General features: G+C 36.0%; 1 protein-coding gene across 1 annotated transcript in view; it reads right to left on the bottom strand.

The window, feature by feature from the left end:
• Positions 1–15672, bottom strand: part of ZNF407 (zinc finger protein 407) — a 472024-nt gene that overhangs the window by 180127 nt on the left and 276225 nt on the right. Inside the window, exons 5-6 of the mRNA XM_003827299.4 lie at positions 11090–11256; positions 7335–7418 (exon numbers count right to left, since the gene is read on the bottom strand). Of these exons, the coding sequence (XP_003827347.3) occupies positions 7335–7418; positions 11090–11256 (251 nt within the window). The remainder of the gene's footprint in view (positions 1–7334; positions 7419–11089; positions 11257–15672) is intronic.

Here is a 15672-nt window from a genome sequence, read left to right as displayed (position 1 = left end):
GTTAATAATGTTACATTGATTTGATGTAGAAATTATAATAATTTGAATTTGGTTAAATTAACTACTGTAAAAATGTTTACACCTGTTACTTTTTCTTTTTTTAAATATGGCTACCAGGAAACAATATTATACATGTATAGATCACATTACATTTGTATCAAACAGTAACGATTTAGAGAATACCTCACTCACCTATTCTCAAAAAAAAATGTATAGTAATATTTTTCCCAACATTTTTCCTGGCAAATTTTACATGTAAGATGGATTAATTTTACATATGTTCAATAACTCTACTTGTTATTTCTTACCTTCCAGGTTTTTGTGATAGCTGTATGAGTATACTGACTTACTTAGAAAATGAGGAGTAAAATATCTTACTTTAAAATTACTCTTTATCAATTTGGCTATCAACAAAACCATATCTGTCCTGAAGATTAGAACGTTTAGAAGTTCGCCCTACATTCTATGTCTATTTATACTGCTTACCCATAATTGTAGTAACATTTAACTGAATCCATACACAACCCATTTGGTGGTATTTTCTCTCTTACTGCAGCACAGTAGTTAGATGAAGCCAGATGGACTTCAATTCTGATCCCAGTTTTGCCATATTTCACTTGCTACCTGTTAGACCCTTTGAACAAGATCAAGAGAATAATACCACCAAACATGCAGGGTGATTGTGAGGATTAAAGACAACAAAAAATATGGAAAGAGTACACTTAACACAGAGTTCTCAATAGCCAGTGGCTTTTATCATTATGATGACAGAACTGCCTAAACACTGATAATTGTCAACACGTCTCTGCCAAAGATGAAAGAAGCACACAAATGCTTCTCATCAAGAGCTCATAACCAGGAAAAAGATGAACAGCTAGCAAACATAAAATAATTCATGGTTTTGCATAGTTACTGAATATGACAGAAAGATATCATTTAACAGATCCTACCAGGAAATATTTGTTTGACTTATTCTTATGTTTTTTTTTTAAAGACTATATACCAAGCAGAGTAAAAATCTGAATTGAAAGGGATTTTTGTCTCTTTTAGCCTTTTGTCTTTAAGATAAATCCCATCTATAGTACCCCAAACAAGTGATCACCCAAGGTCTGCTTGAATAACTCTTTGTTCTCAGTTTCTAAACCTCTGGTCAAATGACTTAAATTGCTATAGACAACTCAACTGTACTGAAATGACTTACACAAAAATTTACTTTTATGATGATGGCAGATTTTGCTTTGATGGAAACTATATGATATTCATACTGCGTAATAAAAAAATAGGTGAAGCTATTCAAATTTGACACAATATTCTGTATCATGAAATCATATGAACATCCACACATAGCATATTTGAAAACATTTATAAGATCTGTTCATTTAAACAAATGAATAGTAATTTAATGCACACCAATGTCAAAGTGCAGTACACATGAAAAACAGAAACACAAAGGAAGCACTGGTCTAGATAAAATGACACATATTATAAATTATTTTACTAACTTGGCCTATAATCTGTCTAGACTGGCCGTATGAGGCCAAATGCATAAAGCATTTTAAACAGCTTCAATGAGGCATAATTGATACACAAAAACTTCCATTTGATAAGTTTTGTTATTGATGAAACTCTGCCACCATCAAGACAATGAACACAACCATCACCCCCAAAAAGACTCCTTTTAACTTCAAGGTTCCCTGTTCATCCCTTTGTCAAGCCACCATGCTTTCTGTCACTATTATATTAGTTAGCATTTCCTAGCAATTTATACACCTAGATACTTATGGTATGAATTCTCTACTGTCTGGACTCTTTCTCTCAGCATAATTATCTTCTGACTCATCCATGCTACTATGAGTATAAATACTTCACTTATTTTCGTTGCAGAGTAGTATTCCATTATACGGGTGTACCAAGTTTGATTATCCATTTGTCTACTGAAGAACATTTGAGTTGTTTCCATTTTTGGCTACTACCACAAATAAACCTTCTCTGAGCCTTCATATGCAGTCATTATATGAACATATATTTCCTCATCCCTTGGGTAAATCCTGGAGTATGATAGGCATATGTGTATAATATGGTAGGTATATATTTTGCTTTGTAAGAAACTGCCACACTGTTTCACAAAGTGGTTTGAGCATTTTACATTCCTACCAGCTATGTATGACTTGCTTCAAATCCCCGCCAACACCTGTTGTAGTCAATGCTTTACACCTGCATTCCTCCGAGGGTGCCGAGGATCTTTCCATGTGCTTATCTGCCATACCTTTATATTCTTTGGGGAAGTATCTACTTCAACTTTTTGACTCATTTTTAAAAGGTTGTTTTCTCAGAATTATGTTTGGAAAGTTCTTTACATATTCTGGATAAAAATTATTTATAAAATTGGTCACTTAAATATACTTTGTCATTTGTCTTAAGTCTGTTCACAGCACCTTTTAAGGAGAAGTTTTACTTTATAAAGTTTTCAATTTATCAACATAATTTTTCAGGTTATTTTTTATTTTATAAATCAGGCTACTGATGTCATATCAAAGAAATCATTGATAATCCAAAGTCAGAAATAATTTTCACCTATGTTTTCTTCTAGAATTTATATAGTTTTAAGTTTTACATTTAGATTATGATCATTTTGAGTTAATTTTTGTATACGGTACAAAGTATGGGTCAAAGTTCATTTTCATTGCACATAGATAGCCAACTGCTCCAACATAGAATGTTGAAAAGACTAAATTGCCTTTACTCCTTTGCAGAAAAAACAATTCCCCATGTAGTACACATCTATTTCTGCAATCTCCATTCTCTTCCACAAATAAACATTTGTCTGTCTTGATGCCAACACCAGAAGGATTTCATTATTGTAACTTTATAATAAGTCTTGACATTAAGTAGTGTAAGTCCTCCTATTCTTTCTCAATGTTGGTGACTTATTTCAAGCCTTTGAATTTCCATATAAATTTTAATATCAGCTTGTCAGTATCTTTAAGAAAAATAGCCTGATGGGATTTGGATTGATCGATGTGAACGAAATGGAAATCCTAACAATATTAAATTGTCTGATCTATAAACATGGTACAACACTCTGTTCAGATCTTCTTCAATTTCTCTCAGCAGTGTTCTGACGTTTCCACCATAATGGTTTTGCACATCGTTTATTAACTTTATCTTTAAATATGGTGTCTTATTTAAAAACAATTGACAAACAGATGCACAGGTCTATTTCTGGATGCTATTCTGTTCCATTGGTCTGTGTGCCATCATTATACCCCCAAAATACTACTATGATTATGGTTGCTGTATAATAAGACTTAGGTAGGTAGTATAAATCTTATACTTTCAATATAATAAGTCTAAGTGGTCAAGCAATTTAAAGATTTTGTTCATTATGCAAATTCACAAATATATTCTGATGTCTCCTTATTCCATTCAATCTAAGTGTTTACAAAATGTTTTGGCATTAAAACTCACTGCTATTTTGTTTATTGTAATAGTGTTGGTAGGTGTCCTCAAACTATTCATTTTTCATAGATTCTGCTGATATTTGAAGTGGGGTAAAAGGATGACATCATGAACTCCACTGCCTAAGTCAGTGGTATAAATTAAAGGTCATCTAAGATCTCTGAGCTGCATTTTCTTGGTTTCGTAGTTTAACATAACCTCTTAAAAAACTCTGTTTAATGTAGCTCATTTTATTTAAACTTACATGAAAATCTTTATGTGACAAAATTTAAATTTAAAAACAGTCCTTCTAAGGAATAATGTCATATATATTCTCTATAGTTCACATTAACCTGGTATTATATTGTAATAAATTATAAATGGTTCTTTCATATTTTCTTTGACCACACAATAGATTACATTGTGTAATATCAAGCAAGTTTGCATTACATACAGGGTGACAGGGAAAAACATAATGCCCCAAAAATATCATGGTACATAAAATCCTATGCTAAGCAAGGCTCAGACATCTGAGCTCTTGATAGCTTCAGTCCATGTCAATTTATACAACCACAGATGATTCAAATCTGTATATAATAGTCAATTTGTAACTCATCAATCAGTTACATGTTCAACACTATTACTCTAATACATAATTTGGTAATTCTTCTTCTCTTTTATGGGTAATTTCTTCAGGAAAATATACTACAGAAATATAGAAGGAGTTTTGTGTTTGTTAGTCTCAATATGCAGACAAAAATATAGACCTGACTTCTAGACTGTAAAGTTTGAAAGAAAATATCACAAATTTGAAATAAGAATTTAAGTTTGCTAAATATTTGCTAATGGTTTGAAGATGACATACATTATATGAAAAGATATATAACTGTTAAGGAAAAACTGATGGCAGACTGATCAAACAGGTTTGGTGCATATTGGCAAAAGTGCTGCTTTGAAATCCTTTGTCATTTTAAAGGCAAAAGGATGCATAAATCTAAGTAAGATATTGGCTACTCTCAAACAATGTCATCTGTAAGTCAACAGGGCTACCTGTACATGTGCTTTTCAAAAAAGCAGAACAAGGATGAAATTTCCTTTCCTCCTGTTTCCCTCTTACATAACAGTATGTATTAGTTTAAATTGTTTTGCTTTTCACACTTTCCGTTACAAGCAGTAGTCTTGGCTCAAATCACCATTAAGAAACATACTGCATCTCAGGCCCCATTGATAAGGAAAGCTAGAGGATGAACAGCAGAAGGGCTGTCGTCATAGTGCGGTGCTCTTTGTGTGTCAACTGTCCGTCAGATGGGCTGACCGCGTCTCATGGAAACACACACCCGCATTCTTTTGGGCAGGCTGGTGGTTATTAAGCTGGCCAACACTGTTCAACCACACGTGAGGATCTTCTCCTGTGCCCTTGAATCAAGGGTCCCTGACAGGTGATAAAAGTAAATCTTAGAATGGAAGATGTTTTGTGTCAGCCCCCTGGACAGTCTGTATTGCGGTGAAGAATTATTTACACCATTTGGAGCACTTTTGATACGTATTCCTTTCCAAGCTGATTCTAATTTGCGTGGGTACTCTGTGGTAAAAAGGTAAACCATGTCAAAGAGGAATACATCAGAGAAATATAGATTTCAAATGCATCATACAAGTCTGGCCTTGGGGGAAAAAGGTTGTGTGTTGCTTAAATATTTTAAATCCAGCATAAAAGTTAAGTGCCTAGACTGAGTTGTGCCTAGCTGTTTTGTTGAAGCAAACAGTCTTAAGAACTGACTTTGGTGTTAAAGAATCATGTTTGATTTGTGCTACAGAGGCAGATAAATGCCAAAAAGACAGATACCTCTGTCTGTGAGACACTGTCCTATATGGTATAAAGTTAATAGCAAAGTAATAAGGAGCCTCTGGACCTGACATAAAATATAAAGTTGTGCCAGCTCAGTGCAGGCTTCCTGATCGATCTATCACTGGGATGCCCGTGATCACAGCATTCCTGTCTCCACTTCGACGGGCACTGACCTGCCCACTGGCAGAGGTGGCACAGCAGTCTGTTGTTCCCTGGGGCCATACCAGGTGGGACAAGGTGAACTTCAATGGCATTTAAACAGTAACAATTTGAGCACTGATAAAGTGAAAACATTAACAACAAAAAAGCCCTCATGAGCATACGGTTTTTACCATAAATAGTTCCAATTTCCAACTTTATCACAACAGTGGTCAAGAACAATTGCCACTAACTGGGCCCCTCCTGTCATCTCTTATGCTGAATCCTGAAGCCAGTGGTTGAAATCAGGCATGCACAGGTGGCTTCTATACATTTAAAATGGACCTTGTTTTCAAAGTTTAGTTTATGTTTCCAACATTGTGCTAAACATTGAAATTTCCCATTAACTCAATGATAACTCATATCTCTTATGAAAATCTGAATCATATTCAGACATCTAAAAGGAATGGCTGGCATTGGTTTGCATTGATCTTGCAAATGCCATATTGGGCACTGAAGCTACCTGTACCTAACTGTTAAATACAACATATCAAGAATCATAATGTAACATAAATCACACATTTTATGTATTTTAATTTCATGCCATTTTGAGTATGACTGACAAACTCAACCATTCTCATGAGACCTAAGAGAAGTAGGGCATTTATTACCAATTTTGTCATCAAGTGACTTATCATCTGAACTAGGACATTTAGAGTAAAAAAGTGGTTCTATTAATAATTACCAGAAACCACCATAAATTAGCACTGTCCCAGGCACACATAAATTAGTATTATGAAAATAATTACTCATAAGACTCATTAGATTATATAAAGTAGGCAATACAATTTGATAAATGTTTAACACTTTTCATCTGTAAGTGTTCCTGATATGGTTTTGCTGTGTTGCCACCCAAATCTCATCTTAAATTCCCACATGTTGTGGGAGAGACCTGGTGGGAGGTAACTGAATCATGGGAGCAGGTCTTTCTCGTGCTGTTCTCCTGATAGTGAGTAAGTCTCATGAGATCTGATGGTTTTAAAAAGGGTAGTTTCCCCATGCAAGCTCTCTTCTCTTGTCTGTCGCCATGTAAGATGTGCCTTTCACCTTCCGCCATGATTGTGAGGTCTTCCTGAGCCACGTGGAACTGTTAAGTCCAATAAACTGCTTTCTTTTGTAAATTGCCCAGTCTCGGGTATGTGTTTATCAGCAGTGTGAAAAAGGACTAATACAGTTCCTAATGAAGGAATCTATTTTATTTCAATGAATCACCAAGAATGCACATCATGGAGGAAAGTCCTCTTCAATGACCACAATTAACTCTTATGTTGCTGTTTGATGTTTTCTATTTTTAATACCAAGAACAACTGAAACAGCATTGACTTCAAATCCTATCTAATCACAGATGGATTGATAGACAGGCGGGTGGGGAGGGAGACAGGGAGGTAGACAGAGAGAGAGAGAGGAAGGGAGCGGGTAGACATGTAGCTAGCTAAATAGGGAGGCGGGTGATTAGCTACTAGGTGGGTAGAGAGAATGACTGAGAGGGAGACTGGCTGACAAAGACTCCCCATTTTCCACCCACGAGGTCTACTAAGGCAGAGATTTGCGGACAGAGAAGATAGTCTCCTGTATCTGGGCTTTGGAAGCCAACCTGCTGTTTTACTTCTACTTAACATGAATTTACTGAGGGTACCTGCTTCTTGAAATATGGAATATGTCTACATTTCAAATATATAAAAACAGATGATTTAAAATCTTCTGTTATTCAACTGGAATTATCTGTAGACCTTCAAGTGCACAGATGTTATAAAAATTAAAAAGGAAAGTAAATGATGACATCAAGAATTGAGGCTGGGGTGTCTTGCCATCCTCTCTGCAGAGAAGGGGCCAGTGCAGCATCGGAACTGACCTGTGTGCTGTCTGCGATGCTTGGTGAGGGCGTGGCGGGTCCCGCCGGCAAAGCCGCAGAGGTCACACAGAAACGACTTCTCGCCTGTTGCAACAATAAACAGATGAGGGACTGCGGAGGTCACAGATCATTAAAACATATCTATCAAGGCTTTCAGGGTTACTAATTCCTCCAATCAAATGTTTCCATGTAAATATGTCAAATGGGAATGAAATTACCACTGCGGTTTATTGACTGTGATAAAATCTGAAAAGCACCACTGAACATAATTACATACTTGTCAGACCCATAAAAATTAGCTTTATTATCAATGGAATGGTTTTGTACAACTTCATTTCTGGTAGATGTCTTCCAGATGGGGCTGCTTTATGCACTTGAACAGTTTTTATGCATATCCTGATATTTTACAATTCCCATACATCTGGCCTTTCTGAGCTGGGTAAAGATTGCTGGGAATAGTTAATATACAGTATATATGGTTCTGCTTAAAGAAAACAGATTGAATTTTCCAGCAACTTAAGGATATTGAATTGGTTCTACCTGATTCTATTAGGGTCTTCCTTAATCACTTCCTTCTTAATAATATGAATTAAATGGTTTCCTTGAACATGCTGAAGATCCCAAGTAACAATAAAATCTATATTAGTACCAATAGCAATTCAATGCTGTTTATGTTTCTCGCTTTCATGGCATAAAAAAGAAAGTCTAGGGATTGCTAAAGAAATTGTACAAAAATTCATACTATTCATCTTTAATGATAGCTCTGGATTGGAAACCTCTGCAACACTTAGGGACAGATTTGGCAGACTTAGTATTTGTTAAATGTGTGCAAATGCTCATTTTTTAAAGCATTTTCACACAAGCTAACATGTGCTCTAAGTTTATAAATGCAATCTATCTTTCCACTGCAGCATATTCAGGCAGTAAGTGCTGGCCAGCTAGGCAGATCATCCCATAAGACTCACAAAGAAGGGCAAAATAGAAGAAAAATGCTAACCTTAGAGAGATTCAGTGAAATTATAAAATGTTTTTCCAGAAATAAAATAAATCATTTATATCTATCTTTAACTACTTTACTCATTTAGACATTTAATGCAACAAGTCTTTCAAGAGTTTGGCCAGAGTCAGGCTGTGTTGTCCCAAATCACTTTGGTTTATCATAATAGAAACTTAACTTGTGGCGTTTTGGAAATTATAATTGCCTTTTTAAGGTTCTAATAAATAGTACATATAGGAAGGGAGAATAACTTCAGTAATCAAAAGAGTCTTCCCTTTATTTTAAGAACATTACTGGCTTTTCTACTTTCAACGAACACATATACTTAAGGAGAGTTTTAACCAAATTACGCTTAATCTTATTTCCTAAGGGTATGTTAAAATGTTCATTATTATCATTTTAAAAATAAGGCTGAATTTAAATATTTTTGCTATCTTTACTTCTTATTTTGGGGCTGAGTTTATTCCTTGGTATTATTATTTCAATATAGAAAGAATAGAGTAGATGGGCTGTAAAGAATAAAGTTTAATTATAATCACTCATTTAATTATTTAATCAGTTTGAAATAAATCTTTCTAACTAGCTGTATTATCAATTAAATAACACTGAAAGTAGATTTTTTTTAATCCCACAAGACAACTTGCTCGTTAATATTAACATAGTTTTCTATGTTGAGGCAAAATCGTTCCCTACAATCAATTCCTCGTTGCGGGTCCGTGGGTGCTGCCTGCTGTGCATGTGAGGAGTGTGTGTGCAGCACCACACACACATCTGGTGGTGTGTGCTAGTGGGAGTGTTTGTGCCGTATCATTCAATAAGCAAAATTTCTAATGAGGAAAGAGCAATCTTAGGACTTCTGGATTCAAGTATTCTTCCTTTCTGTCATTTATGAACTTCTTTGTGGCCTGCATCTTGTAAAACAGAAACATGAACAAGCATAGAAAATCCCTCTTAAGATTTATATTTTCTACATGCATAGATGCTGCATACTTACATATATGCTATATATATTTTTATTCCTTTCCCTATTTTAAGATTTATATATACAAAAAGACAAAATTATTAATTTTCTATGTGATTTGATTCTCGATACATTAGTGACTTTGATTTTTTTATGTGTATGATTTTATTTAGGATGTTAGTCTCCAATGTATTGTATATCATATTTACCTGGGTGGCTTGCTTTGTTTTTCATTCTAAACTCAATTTTCACTTGCCTTTTTTTTTTTTTTTTGGAGTGGGTTGGGGTGTTAGGGTTGATCAGCAGCCAAACAGAGTGTTTTTTTGAGAAAAAAAAATTTTAAGAAAAAACTAAATGTAAAATTTCCTGAATTTAGAGGGGGTTCATTCAGCATGCCCTATTTATATGATAGCAGAGATATAATGGGAGACTTCTTTTTGTAACAACTTGAATTAGTTTCAAGTGTGCCATTTTGCATTCAAATGTAGAAAGACACGGAAACTAATCCTTTATTTTCTATTAGAAAACAGCCACTGTCCCCTATCTCTCATTATGGTGCAGACTACAAGACCTAACAACAAAAATCTATATTATTGATCCAGCCAAGTCTCCACAATTATTCTTTAGAAGGAAACGCCGACGATAAATTACATCTGCACTGGCTTTTCATCTGCTGTTCGATATAAGTGATCTCTCAGGGCAGGCTGGAGACCTTAAATCGTCAACACCCTTGTCAAGGAAGCTAAGGAGGCCTGGGCTTCCCACAAACTGCTTGAGAAGAACTTCTAACCTATAATTTCTAACAATAATATAAAATTCTTGGCAATCAGAAGAACATTTTGGAATGCTGATTAAAATGTATTTTTTTTTTCCCTGAAACAAAATACATTCTGAGAGGTGTAAAGAGAAGGAAGACCACAAAAATATCAAACAGCTCACAGGAATATGGCCACAATGCTCTAGGGAGAGACTCAAATATAAGCTTGTAAGGAAGTTTTGGGCCCACTAGACTTAGACTATAAAAAAGAAATCACAAACATCACAATAGGGTCTTACTGGGATTTACATTTACAAGGGCCCAAATGAGAGTTCTGGCACCACCCCTACCAAAGATGTACGCTCAGTGTTGCTCCACATACCAATTAGCTGAAATTCCACACCCTCTGTTACATGTTCTGATGTGAAATGTATGTGAGTTTGAACATTTTTAATAACTTTCCAAAAAAATTATAGTAGCTAAATGCGGATTAGTGTCTTTGTATCAATTATCCAAGTATTTGTATCAATTATCAAAAACTCTTGGATCTGACAGTATCCTCCTCAGAAGAAAAATATTCATGTGATAACAGTTTCTTAAAACGGTACATAAAACCAAGATTCACTAATGTTCAAACATACTATGGAAATTCGTTTATATCAGTAACAAAACACAAGACTAGCTCTCTTTGAAAACTTAATCTCTCCATATGACTTTCTATAAAGATCTTCTAAAAAGACGTGTTAAACACATACAAATATATATATACACATACATACACCATAAATGAGCTTCTAAATATAAACTTATTTTATGTAAACACATTCACACACAAGCACAAATGTCACTTTAAAATTGCCTTCTCACTGAAAAATAATGAAATGATACCATACCTATAAATACATAATTACCACAATCTTAAAGCAGGACATCATTTCCATTGATTACTATGAAGATGGGATAATGAATGCCTCCGTTCCCACAGTCCACCCAGTCTACCTCTGCCCAGCCTCCTGGGATAGGAAGGCGGCGCGGCACACCTGTGTGCGTCCTGTAGTGGTCTTTCATTGCGGAGGCTGTGAGGAATGAGTAATGGCACGTGGGCCAGGTACATTTAAACGGCTTTTCTCCCGTGTGGAGTTTCATGTGGTTGTTCAGGGCCCACTTCTCTGTGAAACTTCTATCACATAAGTGGCATGTAAATTTCCTGCATGAAGGAGAGAGAAAACAATGTAAATATGGCCCGCACACCAGCACCGAGGGCCCCAGGCAGCGCGTGTGCGAACCCTGAGGTGCGGTGCGCACGCAGCCTCTGCGAGGAGCACTGCAGGCCTGGTCTGTCATGTCTGTATAACCAGGCATTGATTTTTCTGTCGAGGCCTGGCACTTCAGCCATTTATTCTCTGCTTTGCGGTTGGGCCCAACGGGTTTGAAAAATTCTGTTACAGTCCAGTCACCCCTGAGGCAAAAGTGAGAATAGATTTCACCTGTACAGGCCTACACCACTTATCCAGGGCATGGGCTGTCAGAGCAAAGGCTAAATGAAATGCTATCCATACTCAACCACTCAGACAAGCCCTGCTGTCTGCTGGTGTGCGGCTTGTACGGCTGGAGCAGGGCCTCTCCTGCATGCACCCGGCGGCCCTGCACCACTACGCTGCAGGGAAGAAAAGGCAAACCCCAAAGGTGTTTCCTGAACCAGGGGTCCTTCTGTGTGACCATGTGGGTACATAAAAAGGTTCCTTTGATAAAAATAAAAACAGATCGTAACTATACATTTTTACAAAATCAGTCTTTGAGAAAAATAAACCTTAACTATTTCCAGTATGAAAAAAAAATACTGAAAATAACAAATTAGTACTTATACAATATAATATTTCAGGTTTACCATTTAAGACCTTTCAATGCCTTTAATAATAAAGGAACTCTGAACCACCAACAGAACCTTGAATACTTCCTCTGTTTGATCTTCTGCCCCTGTTTAATTGCATTCATGAAATAGTTGCTAACATTTACTTTATATTTCCAATATGAGTTTAAAACAATCCCTGTAACTAATAAAATACTCTCCAGTTAATTCAGAATAATGAACAGTCAAAAGCAAAGTAAAACTCAATAATCAACAGTAAAATATTATAACGAGTTGACAAGCACGATGCCACAAAAGATAGTGTCTGGCAAGCTGGGTTGGCTATCATAAATTTTAGCATTTTAATGCAATCAGAACTATGAGTTTAATATCATCTGTGCTTTAAATTATGATATGAATAAGGAGATGTTGAGTGTGTACTTTCACATAGAGTCTTTAACCATACTTTTACAAATTTCCTTAGCCCCCTAAGGGCTGATAAAGAATCCCAGGGTCCAAATAATTAACTTCCCTATTTTGAGGCAAATGTGAATTAGCTTAACAAATTCATCACTCGGAATATCACAAATTCCCATGAATCAAATTATAAAATTGTCTTTTATAGAAATCTTTTATTCTATTTAGTTATATTTTCAAAAGGTAGATCTTAAATGTAATAGAAATAAAAATAGTTAAATATTTAAGAATTGCTATATAAGTTAAATGCTTCATTAATATTAAAATTGCCAATTTATTTATCTATATATGTAAAGATACTATATTTACACCCGTTAACATGGACTTTGAAATTACTATATCATTGGATCATTGCTTACTAGTACTAGAGAATGACAAATATAACTAAATACTTGGATATGCACTGTAAAAAAAAAAATCACGTCCGTATATCTCTTTGACGGGTCTTCATGCATTTAACATTTCAAAACCATGACAGGGATCTTATTTCCAAGATAAATTCCCCTATCTATTTATTTCCTCATGTATTTATTGTGGCTCTAACCTTCTCCTACAAGAAACAAATAAGGAGGTTAAGTAGATACTATCTTTTAACAAATAGTTTCTCCAGACTGTATCACAACTTTATGAATGACAAAATAAATCCCTCATTTTTAAATCTACTGTGATGTACATTTAACAAAATTACATCTATGAAACCTCAATATATGTACTCTATTATTCCTATGTAATAAAAATGTTAAACTAAAGCTTGTGCCTGTCGTGAAATGACAAAAGCCAGATAACAAAGAACTAAGACCACCACTTGACTTTCAGAAAACCTCATGTGTTCTACAATTTGCTTTATGAAAATAAATAAGCTCATTCTGGCACTTAAAAAAGAACCGGTATTACCTATGTAAACTGTCCTTATAAAGATCAAGACGTACTTAACAATGGGGTGTTCTCTGGAACTACACAAATTCTGAGTCTCAAATATTCTAAAATATTTGCCTTCACACAGCAACTCAGTAAGACCTCTACCATCACCCAAGGGATCCTGGTCCTCCTGGGGACGTACAGGAAGTCTATCACGAGGAGCCCTGGGCGAAACCTGAGCTAATAATGCATACAGCTCTATCTTGCCGGGTGAACCCTGCGAGAAGAGGGACATCAGTGTGTGTTCTGGCTGGACAGCAGAAACACCTGAGTACCCACTGTCCCCAACACACTGTGCGAAACCTGAGCTAACAATGCATACAGCTCTATCTTGCCGGGTGAACCCTGCGAGAAGAGGGACATCAGTGTGTGTTCTGGCTGGACAGCAGAAACATCTGAGTACCCACTGTTCCACATAGCACAGAGAAATCAAACGAAGAGAGGAGTCAGGTTTGGCTTTCAAGGAAATTACAGGCTACTAAGAGAAAAATCATTCACAAAAATAAACTTAATGCCAGAAAAAAATTAAATGCCATTATAAATTTAAAAGAAGAGCAATTATAGTGGGGCAGGGCAGATAAGGGAAGGCTTCCCAGAGGTGGCATTTAATTTAGACATTTAAAAATAGGTGACAACTGGAAATGCAGAGCTAGCTTGGGAGGGTGTCAGAGACGGGAGATGCCCAGTCCCGGAGCTAGAGGCAAAGGTGCTGACAGGCCTCGCCGGCTGTGACTCTTCCTCGCCTGCCACCCCCAAGGAGATGCCCCTCCAGCCAGCAGGGATAGGGCCAAGCCCTGTGGCTTACCCTAGGCTAGATTCAATGTTTTAAATGCTTTTCTATCCCCACATGGTGGACTTTCCTGAGAGATTTCTTGCATAACTGAATTTACAGTATATTAAAGAGGTCTGTTTTGCAAAAATTCACTCGTGAACATTGTTTTATAGGTCAGTTGAGGGATGTGCAAAGATGAATAATTAGTAATAATGTAAAGATTACAATCTGAGAGGGTAAATAACACAAGCACGCATAATATGATGGTATATGGTTCACCCATGTTCTTACGGCCCAGAAAATTGAAGCCCAGAAGAGAGAGCTGGGCTTCAATACCATCTGCAGTTCTTAGGTAACAGAGCGACTCTACAATGCTTACTACAAGTTCAAAACACCAAACAGTGCTAACAGAATTGAAATGAAAAAGGGCAATTTCTTATCTTCCCTTTCCTTGGCCTTCACTAGATGTTTCTCTTGCATATAAAGAGATCTTAAAGGTTTCAAAAGGAAACAAAGTCACAAGCAAGAGAAATCAAAATGGATCCAGACTTCTCAAGAGCAACATGGGTAAACTCTGAATGTTCTACATAATACCTTTAGTGTCCTCTCAGCAGGCGTTTTCATTACAGAGTTCCTGGCACTGAGATGTCTGTTATGCTAAACTTTTTGGAATAAGGCCCCTTCTCATGCAGGTAGCTATGCCATGGAAGTCAATTACGAGTTAGTCTTCTAGCATAAATTTAAAAGAATTCCTTTTTTTTTTTTTTAAGAGCCAGGGTCTTACCCTGTCACCTAGGCTGGAGAGCAGTGGTATGATCACTGCTCACTGCAGCCTCAGGACCTCCTGGGTGCAAGCGGTCCTCCTGCTGGGATTACAGGCTTGAGCCACCTCACCTGGCAGGATTTCTAAATTAAATAAGGGGTTCCTAAAATTCTAAGCACTTTTTCTAGTATTCTCAAACTATTTATGAGAGGTTTCTCTCTTCACTACTATGTGCGTTGTTTTTTTCATTAGCACCCTACTAAGTGTGGGCTGACTCTGGCCTTAGCTCACCTACCTGCTAAAATCAGGGAGCAGAGGTGCAAGCCAGGGTGTTCAGCACATGCCAAGGTATTCCTTCTCTGAAATTCCCTCATTATATGATTGATAATAACAGAGTCAAAATGAAAATCCACATCTTTAGACTGAAAATTTTGAAGACAGAATACTAAATATCCTCATTGTCAGCTATATGACAATAACTAGAAACTCTCACCTGGTGTTGCTAGATGTCATGAATAAAGTTAAGTTAAAGAATAAGTAGGGAACTGAATTATGATTATAGGATTAATAGCACTTTCCTAATCGATATTTTGGCCTTAGAGAAACTCTGTGTTAGAGCATTTTTCTATTTTTGAATGTCTAAATATCAGACAAGTTATGTCAAAATATATAATGTGTAATTTCAGTTATATCTATAACCTTATGTTTCCACATTACTAAGTATCCTAAAAAGGTGGCTTTTTAGTCATCTTCTTCAAAATACATTATTAAATGTTATTTAAAATTTTTTATATCCTTTAGGCAAAGTATTAATTCTGCTATTAAAAACTTAATGAAAAATAGG

Source organism: Pan paniscus, chromosome 17, assembly GCF_029289425.2.
Source record: "Pan paniscus chromosome 17, NHGRI_mPanPan1-v2.0_pri, whole genome shotgun sequence".
Taxonomy (NCBI): Eukaryota; Metazoa; Chordata; class Mammalia; order Primates; family Hominidae; genus Pan; species Pan paniscus.
This window is presented reverse-complemented; position numbering and strand designations above follow the sequence as displayed.